The sequence below is a fragment of the Equus caballus genome, chromosome 4, assembly GCF_041296265.1.
Source record: "Equus caballus isolate H_3958 breed thoroughbred chromosome 4, TB-T2T, whole genome shotgun sequence".
Lineage (NCBI taxonomy): Eukaryota > Metazoa > Chordata > Mammalia > Perissodactyla > Equidae > Equus > Equus caballus.
The window spans coordinates 39,291,326-39,303,693 of NC_091687.1; the positions used below are offsets into that span (position 1 = coordinate 39,291,326).

Sequence of the window (12,368 nt, forward strand, 5' to 3'; positions counted from 1 at the left end):
CAACGGTTAAGCTCCCATAGTCTATAGCCAGACAGTCTTGGCTCAAATGTCTATTCTCCTGTTTGTTAGCATGTGACCAGTTCTTTATCCTCTCTAAGCCTCATTCTCCTCTGTGAAATGAAGACAATAATAGGACATCCCCCACGGAATGAATGTGAGAACTAACTAGCACATAGTAAGCACTCAGTAAATGTTACTATTATAGCTATCTTTAATCCTGTAATATAAAATAAAATTACTTTATAAACTCAGACATCTTAATGTGGCAGTTTTTAAAAATTGCTACATATTCTTTGACACTGCTCCCATTGAAGTGATGTCTATGTCTCCTCCACTTGAATCAGGTCAGGCTTGTGACTGCTTTGACCTTAGAATATGTTAGAAGTGACACTGTATGACTTCCAAAGGTAGTTCATGAAAGAACATGCAGCTTCGGCCTTGCTTGCTGGAACACTGAGCTGCTGTGTACAACGTCTGACTACCCTCAGGCTTCCATGCTAGAGAGGCCACTTGTAAGCACTCTGGCTGACAGTCCCATCAGAGTCTAGCCATCCTCACCTGGGGACCAGACATTTTAGAAGTGGAGCCTCCAGCCCCAATTATTCTAGCCCTCAACTGCCTAAGTCACCCCTTAGCTTTAGAGTCCTCCCAGACTTCGTGGCGTATAGACAAGTCTTTCCTGCTGTCCAGGTCCAAATTCCTGATTTGATGAATTGTAAGCGTAATAGAATGGCTATTATTTTACACCACTAAATTTTAAGTGGTTTGTTACAGAGCAATAGATATATGGAACATTTAGAAAATAATGGATTTGGGGGTAATAATGGGGTAAAAGGGAAAATGAACCACGTAAAAATCATCAGATCTTATCTTGATTTGTGTGCATATTTTTCAAATATATGTCAGTTTTTAAGGATGGCAAAATTTACTTTCTTCTTTCTAAGCTAAAAGTCCTCTCTCAATCTGAAGGGGCTGCACAAACAGAATGCCACATAACCTCTACAGACTGTAAGGCCCCAAGGGGAAGCACACCAGTCGTGTACACAGAGACTTTTCTTACTACTGTTCTTGAGAGAACTAAGGGGAAATGAAAGCTGAAAAGAAAAGCCCTTGGTTTAAATGGACCCCAATTGCATTCCAACCAATCAGATCAATAACACAGAGATTCCTAAAACCACTGTGCTGAGGCAGTTTTATCGAATGCACTTGCCTATTGATTAATATTCTGACTTTGAAATGTAAACACGCAAACTTCTTTGTTGTGATCAGAATTACAGTAATGTTAAAGCTGGCAAGATACCCATTAGATTATCACTCTACCTTTATAAATGAGGAAACTGAGGCTCAGGAAAGCAAGAAGATGCACCATGATAAAAGAAACGGCCTTACCTTTCGCCCAGCACCAAACAATACTACAACCTCTAGGGTTTTCTTCTATTGCAGAATAAAGGTAAGAATGGAGAATACATCCTCTAAAGGTCTACTCCTGGAGCAGATCAGATCACAAGAAAGCTACGTCTTGAGTCTATTTTTTTGCCTCCTTACAGAAACACCTTCCCCCATCTAAGATGCACCATTACCTCTTGGTTTGTACTATGGATGGTTATAAGCAACAGCCATCTGACATTGCCCTATGGTGTTTGATATCCTTTATACTAAAACATCCAAATAAGTGTCTTCGAGCTAGGTTCTTGGCAGAATTTTGTATTTCCTAATGAACTTTCCTTACCTGGGTTATAAAAACTATGGAATTTATCTGGTTTCCCTTGGCATGCTGCTGTGGTAATGCATGTGATAACTGCATTTCAATTCTGGTTCCCTGACTGACAGACTGTGTGAGCAGGTCAACTTCTTCAGCCTCCATTTCTGCATCTTAACTGAGGGTCATCATCTTGCCACCTGCATCAGCATTGTTGTGAACATTAAGTCAGGTGCTATGATATGATGACAACTTCCATGGGGGAAAAAAAGTGTTTCCTTTTTACTTTTCTTCAAGTAGTAGGTTCTCTTCAGCCTTAGATGTCTAATAAAGTACAAACAGCCCAGTGCTTTTATTTACCCCAGCCAAAGGAATGTTGCCAGATCTGAAATGAAAATGCCTGGTTGCGTGTTCCATTTGTTCTTAATCACAAATTGAAAGATGTTATTTTAAGGAGAATTTGTACTAATACTTTAAGAAACCATCGATTGAATTCCCTGTTACTTTCAGCCAGACAATTTCAGGTTACAGCAAGAAACAAATAAACAAAAAGAAAAGAATTTGACCAGACTATGATTTTAAAAGGTTCATAACATTATTTCCCCCATACACAAAAAATGTCAAGTCCTCCAGAATGGAGAGCAGAAATTCTTACTTACAGAGGCACACATTTTACTTGTTCTCTTAAAAACTTCCTTCTGTACCAAAACGATTCAAAACTCTGCTCCTCACATCTCAGCCAATCAGAGATGCCTCTTTAAGCTCATGAAACATAAGGTTTTAATTTACAAGGGATCATCTATATTTCTTTCTCAGGGCCTCATAGAAGGACTATATTTTAAATCCAATACAAATTCCTATACGTTTTTCAAAAGTTTACCCAAATAGTACATACTATTTCCAATTGCATAATGACATCAGAGCTAATTAAAGCAGAGTCATGAGATAGCTCCTTGCATCTAGTCTTCCTGAGAAACTGAGATTTAAGTAACATATTTAGCAAAATCTTCTTTTATAGTTTAATCTTAGAATTACAAGAAAATTTTGGGTAGTAACTACCCTACCTTATTGATGATATTTCAGAAATGGTGATTTCTTTTTCCTTTCATACTTCTATTTTTTAAAAAATGTTTTTTGTGAGATTCTGTGCAAATAATCCATGATTCATATTTATATCTACTGAACAAACCCACCTACATTAAATCTTTGCGTCTCATCATGTTTAAAGTGTAAGTTCTAACAAATTATGGCTGACTCTTAAAGGATAACTTAGTTTAGGATCTTAATATGAATCAGCTGTAAGTGCCCTATAAGATAAAGGTCAAAATAATCAAACTGACAATTTCTTTTGATAAGTGGTTTTAGGGAAAGCAATATATTTTTTTAAAAGATGGACCTTTCAAAGAGAGTCTATAAGTTGAGGTTCTGTGTGTAAATGAATCGAAGAACCATCCCACCAATGTCAAGAACAGATTTGTGTAAGAATGAAGAAAAATATGAAGAGAGAAAAGACATTTAGAGTCAGAATTGCTGCAAAAGAATACAGATGTTTTGGAAGATAAGAATCAGCTTTTGCAGAAATTCCTGGGTTGGAAATTCAAGAAGAAATGAGGTGGAGATCTATGGTGAAATCTTAGGCAGAGCTATACTTGAAGTGTCTCTACAAAGACAATCTAATAGACTTGTAGGCGATGACTCCAAAGAGGGAGTGAAGAGCATAGCCTGAGCTTCCTCCATCACTATCCGCTCCCTAACCATACAAAAGTGAAACAGGGGTGAGAGTCCAACCTTATAAAGCTTAGTTTCAAAATATGTTAGGTCTAATCCAATATTTCTCAAATTGTATTATACATAGATGAGTGTCAAGAATATTTATATAATATGTGTGTGTGTGTGTGTGTGTGTGTGTGTGTGTGTGTATTCCATGTGTGTATGTCTGTATGTATATCTCAAATGTGGAAATACCAGGTAAGACAAAGTTTACAAACAGTTCTTTACCTCAGGACTTCTCCAAGGATTTATTAGGCTAACATTAATCTCCAATAAGGACATAGAGTGCAGCCTTTTACCAAACTTATTCGAACAAATTTATTTCACAGAACACCTTTGGGGAAGATACTGTATTTCACAGAACACAATTTGGAAAATGCTGGTCAAATTCATCAGTGAGTCCCAGTGTTGATACCCCCACTATCGATATCCTAGTGTAGAAAACTATGTTAAATACTGAGGAATCATCATGATCTGCACCCAGAAACCACACTTTCTTCTATGATTTTTCGGAGTGGACATGTTCACATAGTGTTACTCAATAGAAGTCCATGGGCTCAGTCAGACACAAGGTCTCCTCTGGCAATTACCGGCCACGGGAACTTGGACAAATAACTGCTTTCAGGCTTAGACTCTTCACCTATTAAAAGAAGAGAATAAATAGTACCTTCCTTAAAGGGTTATAAAGTTTAAGTGACACATTTATGCACACATGGTGTACATTAAGAAAAACAATGCCAAATACATATAGCAGTTGGTCAAAAATATAGTCTTAACCCACAGTATAATCTCTGGTACTCGACAAAGACAATACAAGCCCTCCACCTACAAGCTGGCAAAGAACAACTCACCTAGAAGCTCAAGGTCTGCCAAGTTGCACTTGGAGCATTCACCTAATTGCTGGCGGTCCACGGGCACTCAACTGTATGTAATTGGAAATGGATCTCTAGCCCTGGGGATTACCCACATTCAGCCTGACATAAGCAGTGTGGAGAAACTTCAGGAGATTTGGAAAGGCCTGATAAAACAAGATCTTTCATATAAGAAAACTTTACTGAGTCTGATGCTTGAAGAACGAATATTAAGGAGGAATTGGGTTATGTTTTATAATTTTGACCTAATTGAAATATTTTTACTATGAAGTTCTTATAGTTCATACTTTTTTAGTAATTTTTTTCTGTGGATCTCAAACCTTTCCACACCCTGAGAAAATAATACTTTTTAGACTAAAGTAAAAATAAGCTGCTCATATTTCTCTTCTAATATTTTATTACCCACTGCATTCATCACCTCCCCAAAAGACTTCCCTAACCTTAACTGTTATTGGTTACAACTCTGACCTGTTTCTGATTTTCATAGCTTCCTCTGTATCACATTGATTTAATAAATAAAATACTGTATTGGTTTAAAAAATAAATAGAAAATCTAGGGTTTTATTTTTTTTAAACTTTGGAAGACAACTCTCAGAAAATGATTTTTTTTTTTTTTTAACAAGGTCTCTTTTACACAATCCACTAGGGAAGAAAACTGATTTTTTCAAAAAAACTAAAAAGAATGATAGCTATTCAAAAGAACATAGAAATGGTTAAAACAAGTATTAATGAAATTCAAGCCAAACAAAGCCATTTAACCTGTAGTGCATCCTTTAACTTTCTGGGCCTAGAATTCGTAACTGTAAACTGGAGAAAACTAACTAGTTTCTAGATGATGGATTTGGTTCCTTCCAGTTCCATGATCTGGTATGAATGACTTTTTTTTTAAACTCTGACTTCACTTCTGAGACTCCTCCTTGGTAAACTTCCCTGCAGAGTAGAAGAGAAAACAAGCTCAAGAATTTCAATAGAACAACTTGTGAAGTCGGGAAGTGTCACCTACTCTGAGGAACAGAGCTGAGCACTCTGCCATATTCCATGTGCCCTACCCCAGAAAGGGAAGGGTTTGGGTAATGGTGTGGTGGATGCTTAAAGCATGTGATGCTCCTTGGCAACTAATATATTAGAATAAATTCACTTTTCACCCTGCCCCAGTCATCTAGAATGACCTTGAGAGAATGCAACACAGGACAGGTACGTCTTTATGAGAGAGGAGTGGTAGAAGGAAGTCAGCTTGGTGAAGTTTCTACACATGGGCTACTATCAGCAGAGGAATGAGCATCAGGGTGGAGGGTAAGATGAACAGTTAGGGCTGTGAGTGCTCCAGCAACCTCAGAGAGCATCTGTGCTTCCCAACCTCCTTTTCAATATCGAGATCTTTCATAAATTACCGCCAACACAAACACACACACACTTGCACACTCACATTCACATATGATACCTGTTGTCCATTTAGTACTTGTAGCTTTTTCTTTTACTAAATACTAGGAATCCAGAAATACTTGAAAACAAATATATATTTTATTAAGTTTATGAATTTATGGATGTAGATCCATGAGTATTTGAAAAACAATAATATATGTATCTGAGACAAACAGATATTTCATTTTAAGAGGTAGAGATATGACTGCACATTCTTTAGAGACACCAACATGCACAGTGATGATATTCGCAGTGCCCTGTTAGTATGTAGTACAAGTAACACCCATCTTAAGTAGTGAGCTTCATGTCTAGCCTAACATTCAAACTTCCCAGTGACAGTGCACCTCAGGTTCCCTCTTTCAGAGTCATCCTGAAGCCACCTTCTGCGTTTGTGGGAAAAAGTGACCCTCAATAGCTCCCTCTTGTTGGTATAATTCAGCCCAAACTTTTTAGCTTAGACTAAAACTTTCTCCTGCCTTCCCATAATATCTCAGCCACATTCACCCCACCCCTCCAGAAATTTAAGTCCTTCAAAGCTCCTGTTTTTGCACCTTCCATCCACTTCTCCATCAGAACCCTCCCGACCCCGTCCGTGTGACAGCCGCTTCCCTTGTGCTCCTTCAGCTTTGAGATGGGGGTTAGGCTAACTGATCTACATTTCCGTGTCCCACTGAACTACACCCTCCCGTAAGGCTGGGCCATGTCTTGTGCATCTTTGTATTCTACTACCTAACAGCACTTACAGCATAATGGGTGTTTGGTAAGTATTTATTTTATACAAATGAATGGAGAAACAAAAGATCGAAAATAATTGTAGAAAAGTATCGCCAGATTGGACAAATATTACAATACAGTTGAAACATTTCATTTAGAAGACCCTAGGCTAAGTATGTATTGACAGATTTTTAAATTATATTACATTATTATTATCCTCATTTTTTTCTAGCTTTATTGAGGCATAATCGACAAAACTGCAAGATATTTAAAGTGAAAAAAAGAAAAGTATCCCAGGAGAGCCTAATCACAGGCCAACAAATCCTAGGTAGAATTAATAATACAAGGGCACTTTATTGACAAAACTGAGTCAAGTGGTTAAACCATTACTCTAAAATATCTTACAAGGAAAATGACAACAAGAATGTGAGTCTGCTGAGATGCATTGTGTGGTTTGGAATTAGGAAGGGAATATGCAGTTTGCTTTTTGCTTTCAGACTTCATTGTTTGTTTTTTAAACTGGCATCCCCCCCTCTGTGTATGGGGTGAAGACAGCGCTGCAGCCCAGCCTGTGACACCCAACCAGACCAGAAAGAACGCTCTGAGAAGGTCCCCAGAGCCATGGGCGGCCCCGGGCTGTGGAAGGGCCCAGGCTGCCCGCAAGCGGGGTCTCGGGCAGCGAGCACGCTCCGAAGAGACGTTGCGGTGTTCTCAAGTTTTTCTCTCTAAATATTTAATGGATAGTTTCCTTTGCTTCTGTTTCTGACTTGATTAAAGAGGAGAAAAAGGAGTTCGCCTACAAGAAGGATAATAGTAGAAGACGGCGCATCTGGCTTTACTTTTTAAATTACATCAAAGTTTGTGTTTGTGCTTTGTTGTTGTTTTTCTTCATTTGACAGCGATCCCGTGAACTTCTCCTTGGGGGAAATGGCGCGTCCGAAGCCCGCCAAGCCCAGCCTGAGAGCCCTAGGATTTAGTAGAGTAACATTTTAAAGAAAGCCTCGACAGACATAAACTCAGAGGAAGCCGTGCGCTCCTTAAGTCAAAGGCATCTGTTCTATCGCAGCCCTCGATTTGCTGTTTGTAACCAGCGTTAAGAGTAGGATCTTTAAACATGAAAATGGATGAAAGAAAAGAAAAGCTAAGTCCCGCGGTCTGCCTACTCCTATTCATTATCTCCAGCAGCATATGGGACCATTCTCCTACTTGCCCTCGCCCTTTCTTCCGCAAAAGCAAAAGCAACCAAGCCTGTCCCGCTTCATAGCAAACCCACTCTTTGTGCCTGAGCGGTGCCTCTGCCACCACTACTACTTCCTCCACCTCCCGCCTCCTCCTCCTCCCGCCCGCCGCCGACTTTCGATGGGGGAAGAAGGCGGCCGGCTCCCTTTGCGCCGGGAAGCCAGTGCCGCGATTGGGCGACGGTCCCTGAGCCTCCAGTTCCGCGTCGGTTTCAAGGCTCCTCCCTCCTGGTGAAAGACAGACTGCGGGGCGCCTGGAAACCGGTCCGAGGGCGCGCGAGGGAGAGGAGAGCTAGCGAGTTGAGGGATTGACACAAATGGTCAGGCGGCGGCGGCGGAGAAGGAGGCGGAGGCGCAGGGGGGAGCCGAGGCCGCTGGGCTGCGGAGAGTTGCGCGCACCACGGGGCCGCGGCCACTAGCGCGGCGCCGGCAGCCGGGAGCCACCGAGCCGAGGGCCAGGAAGGCGGGACGCGACCCCGGAGCGCCCGAGCAGCCGGGGCTGTCCCCGCCGCCCGCGCTTCATGAATCGCAAGTTTCCGCGGCGGCGGCGGCTGCGAGACGCGGAGCGGGAGCCGGGGCAGCGGGCCGAGCGCGGCTCGGGCTCGACGGAGGGCACCGGCGCTGAGGAGATTCCCCCGGCCGCGGGAGGAGTCGCCGCCGGCCGCGCCACCGCCAGCCCCAGCCGAGATGCGCCCAGAAAGGAGCCGAGAAAGTATGGCTGAGGAGGAGGCACCTAGAAAGTCCCGGGCCGCCGGCGGCGGCGCGAGCTGGGAACTTTGTGCCGGGGCGCTCCCAGCTGGGCCGGTGGCGGAGGGGAGCGGCGACGCGGGCGGCCGCCGCCGCCCCCCGGCTGCCTCCGGGCGCTTGGCGCGCCGGCTGCTGCTGCTGCTTTGGCTTCTGGAGGCTCCGCTGCTGCTGGGGGTCCGGGCGCAGGCGGCGGGCCAGGGGCCCGGGCCGGGGCAGCAGCCCCCTCCGCCGCCTCAGCAGCAGCCCAGCGGGCAGCAGTACAACGGCGAGCGGGGCATCTCCATCCCGGACCACGGCTACTGCCAGCCCATCTCCATCCCGCTGTGCACGGACATCGCGTACAACCAGACCATCATGCCCAACCTGCTGGGCCACACGAACCAGGAGGATGCGGGCCTCGAGGTGCACCAGTTCTACCCGCTGGTGAAGGTGCAGTGCTCGGCCGAGCTCAAGTTCTTCCTGTGCTCCATGTACGCGCCCGTGTGCACCGTGCTGGAGCAGGCTCTGCCGCCCTGCCGCTCCCTGTGCGAGCGCGCGCGCCAGGGCTGCGAGGCGCTCATGAACAAGTTCGGCTTCCAGTGGCCTGACACGCTCAAGTGCGAGAAGTTCCCGGTGCACGGCGCCGGCGAGCTGTGCGTGGGCCAGAACACGTCGGACAAGGGCACCCCGACGCCCTCGCTGCTGCCCGAGTTCTGGACCAGCAACCCCCAGCACGGCGGCGGGGGGCACCGCGGGGGCGGCTTCCCGGGGGGCGCGGGCGGGTCGGAGCGAGGCAAGTTCTCGTGTCCGCGCGCCCTCAAGGTGCCCTCCTACCTCAACTACCACTTTCTGGGGGAGAAGGACTGCGGTGCGCCCTGTGAGCCGACCAAGGTGTACGGGCTCATGTACTTCGGCCCCGAGGAGCTGCGCTTCTCGCGCACCTGGATCGGCATCTGGTCCGTGCTGTGCTGCGCCTCCACGCTCTTCACGGTGCTCACGTACCTGGTGGACATGCGGCGCTTCAGCTACCCGGAGCGGCCCATCATCTTCTTGTCAGGATGCTACACGGCAGTGGCCGTGGCCTACATCGCCGGCTTCCTGCTGGAGGACCGGGTGGTGTGTAACGACAAGTTCGCCGAGGACGGGGCGCGCACCGTGGCGCAGGGCACCAAGAAGGAGGGCTGCACCATCCTCTTCATGATGCTCTACTTCTTCAGCATGGCCAGCTCCATCTGGTGGGTGATCCTGTCGCTCACCTGGTTCCTGGCAGCCGGCATGAAGTGGGGCCACGAAGCCATCGAGGCTAACTCGCAGTATTTTCACCTGGCCGCCTGGGCCGTGCCGGCCATCAAGACCATCACCATCCTGGCGCTGGGCCAGGTGGACGGCGACGTGCTGAGCGGGGTGTGCTTCGTGGGGTTGAACAACGTGGACGCACTGCGTGGCTTCGTGCTGGCGCCGCTCTTCGTGTACCTGTTCATCGGCACGTCCTTCCTGCTAGCCGGCTTCGTGTCGCTTTTCCGCATTCGCACCATCATGAAGCACGACGGCACCAAGACCGAGAAGCTGGAGAAGCTCATGGTGCGCATCGGCGTCTTCAGCGTGCTGTACACGGTGCCAGCTACCATCGTCATCGCCTGCTACTTCTACGAGCAGGCCTTCCGGGACCAGTGGGAGCGCAGCTGGGTGGCCCAGAGCTGCAAGAGCTACGCCATCCCCTGCCCCCATCTCCAGGCGGGCGGGGGCTCCCCCCCGCACCCGCCCATGAGCCCTGACTTCACAGTCTTCATGATCAAGTACCTTATGACGCTAATCGTGGGCATCACGTCAGGCTTCTGGATCTGGTCCGGCAAGACCCTCAACTCCTGGAGGAAGTTCTACACCAGGCTCACCAACAGCAAACAGGGAGAGACCACCGTCTGAGACTCCGGGGCTCAGCCCATTCCCAGCCCTCGGCCCCGTCCCAGCCACCCCCAAAAGCTGGCCCCATGGAATCCTTGTCAAGCCTGGCCACTCGAGGCTTCCTCACTAGACACTCACGTTCGCAGGCTTCTTTTAACAACTCAGCTCCTGCAAAAGCTTCCGTCCCTGGGGGCAAACGGACTCGAGGGCTCAGCTGCCAGAGGGGGAATGGACAGACTTCCCTCGCTTTCACACTCTGGTACCGGGACTGTACGCTTTTATGATTGTAAATAGCCTGTGTAAGATTTTTGTAAGTATATTTGTATTTAAATGACGGCCGATCACGCGTTTTTCTTTTACTTTCCTTTTTTGTTTAAATTCTAATTATTTAGGGCGGTTTAACCGTTTGAGGCTTTTCCTTGTTGCCCTTCTCGGAGTACTGCAGAGAGAAAGCCGGAGCAGAGCACCGTCGGTGCTCCTGCTGGTCCTCGCGCGCCCCTCCCAGCCGCGGGTGGGTGCATCTGGGGCTGTGCGGCCCGGGTCACTTCCTGCCTCCTCTCTCTGCTCCCGCCCTTCCCTTCCTTGCTTGGGGTCGGGGCATTTTAGGTACTGAACTCCACAAAGCTTCCAAATCCGGGGTGGGCCCCCCTGTCATCCCAAGTCTACCCTTGTCGGGGCCAGATTGAGAAGGCTGGTCCCTCTGACTTCCCGAAGCTGAATTTTTTCACTGTCGAGAACCTTCCCCTAGCTTCAAGGAGGCCCACGGATGTGGGCGCTGGCAGTCCCGGCCTCCCTCGGCGCTGGCCTCCACCGCCCAGACGCTCCCTGCTTCCCTCTAAGTTGGTTAGAGGGTGAGCGGGATAACTAATGCCAAACTTTTTTAAGTCTAATTTTTGGTGGATGAGCTCATTTCATTCTCTGGTGACTAAAACCTGGTATGGGTTTGGCCAGCATCATGGAAAGATGTGGTTACTGAGATTTGGGAAGCGGCATGAAGCTTTGTGTGGGTTGGGAGAGACTGAAGATGGGGGTTATAAAATGTTAATTCTAATTGCATACTGATGCCTGGCGACCTGCCTCTGGCTTGAGACAGCCGCGTTTAGATTTTACCGTTCTGTAAAATGGAAACGTTGAGATCACCTGGAAAGCTTTGTTAAGGAGTTGATCTTTGCTTTCCTTAACAAGACAACAGAACTAAACTGAGTATGAAAACTTGAAGGAGATTTCAGTGTAATGGACTTCCTCAAAATGAAGTGCTACTTTCTTATTTTTAATCAAATAATAATTGGACATTTATCAGAAACTTTAAAATGTAAAAGTTGTACACTTTCAACATACGATTACGATTGTTATTCAGCAACATGTTCTGAGGGAGGAACAATCCACATCACTAATAATAACCTGGTAAGATTCCAGAGGGTAAAGGAGGTGGAATAATTGGTGGGATTAGCTCCTGAAATAAACAAAATATGGGCATGCATGCTAAAGGGAAAATGTGTGCAGGTCTGCTGCATTCAGTCCTGTGTGCTCCTTTTTGGATTTACAGAAATGTATCAAATGTAAATCTTTCAAAGCCATTTAAAAATATTCCTTTAGTTCTCTGTGAAAAAGATGAGAAAAGCAATCCTCCTGATTGTATTGTTTTAAACTTAAAGAGTTTATCAAAATGCCGGTACTTAGGACCTAAATTTATCTATGTCTGTCATACCCTAAAATGACAATGGTCTTTGAATTTGGTATGCATTTATTCTGTTCACTATCACAAAGTCATCTATATTTATAGAGGAATAGAAGTTTATATATATATAATACCATATTTTTAATTTCGCAAATAAAAAAATCAAAGTTTTGTACAAAATTATATGGTTTTTGTGCCTGAAAATAACAGAGGTGGAACTGTCTGAACTATGAACTATCTTTACATTTTACAGTGTCCCATAGCCAGTCCCACAGTATATAAATTCAGGAATTCACTGAAAAAGTCTGTCTTTAAACCTTTAGACCAGTCCTTCAAAGAACGGTCCT

The 12,368-nt window shown here is 45.8% G+C and overlaps 1 protein-coding gene across 1 annotated transcript; it reads left to right on the forward strand.

Annotated features, from left to right (window-relative positions):
- Positions 1-5,848: 5,848 nt before the first annotated feature.
- Positions 5,849-12,201, forward strand: FZD1 (frizzled class receptor 1). The gene has a single exon (XM_023639169.2). It carries the CDS (start codon positions 8,403-8,405, stop codon positions 10,362-10,364), a length of 1,962 nt encoding a protein of 653 aa, XP_023494937.1. The 5' UTR covers positions 5,849-8,402; the 3' UTR covers positions 10,365-12,201.
- Positions 12,202-12,368: the final 167 nt, after the last annotated feature.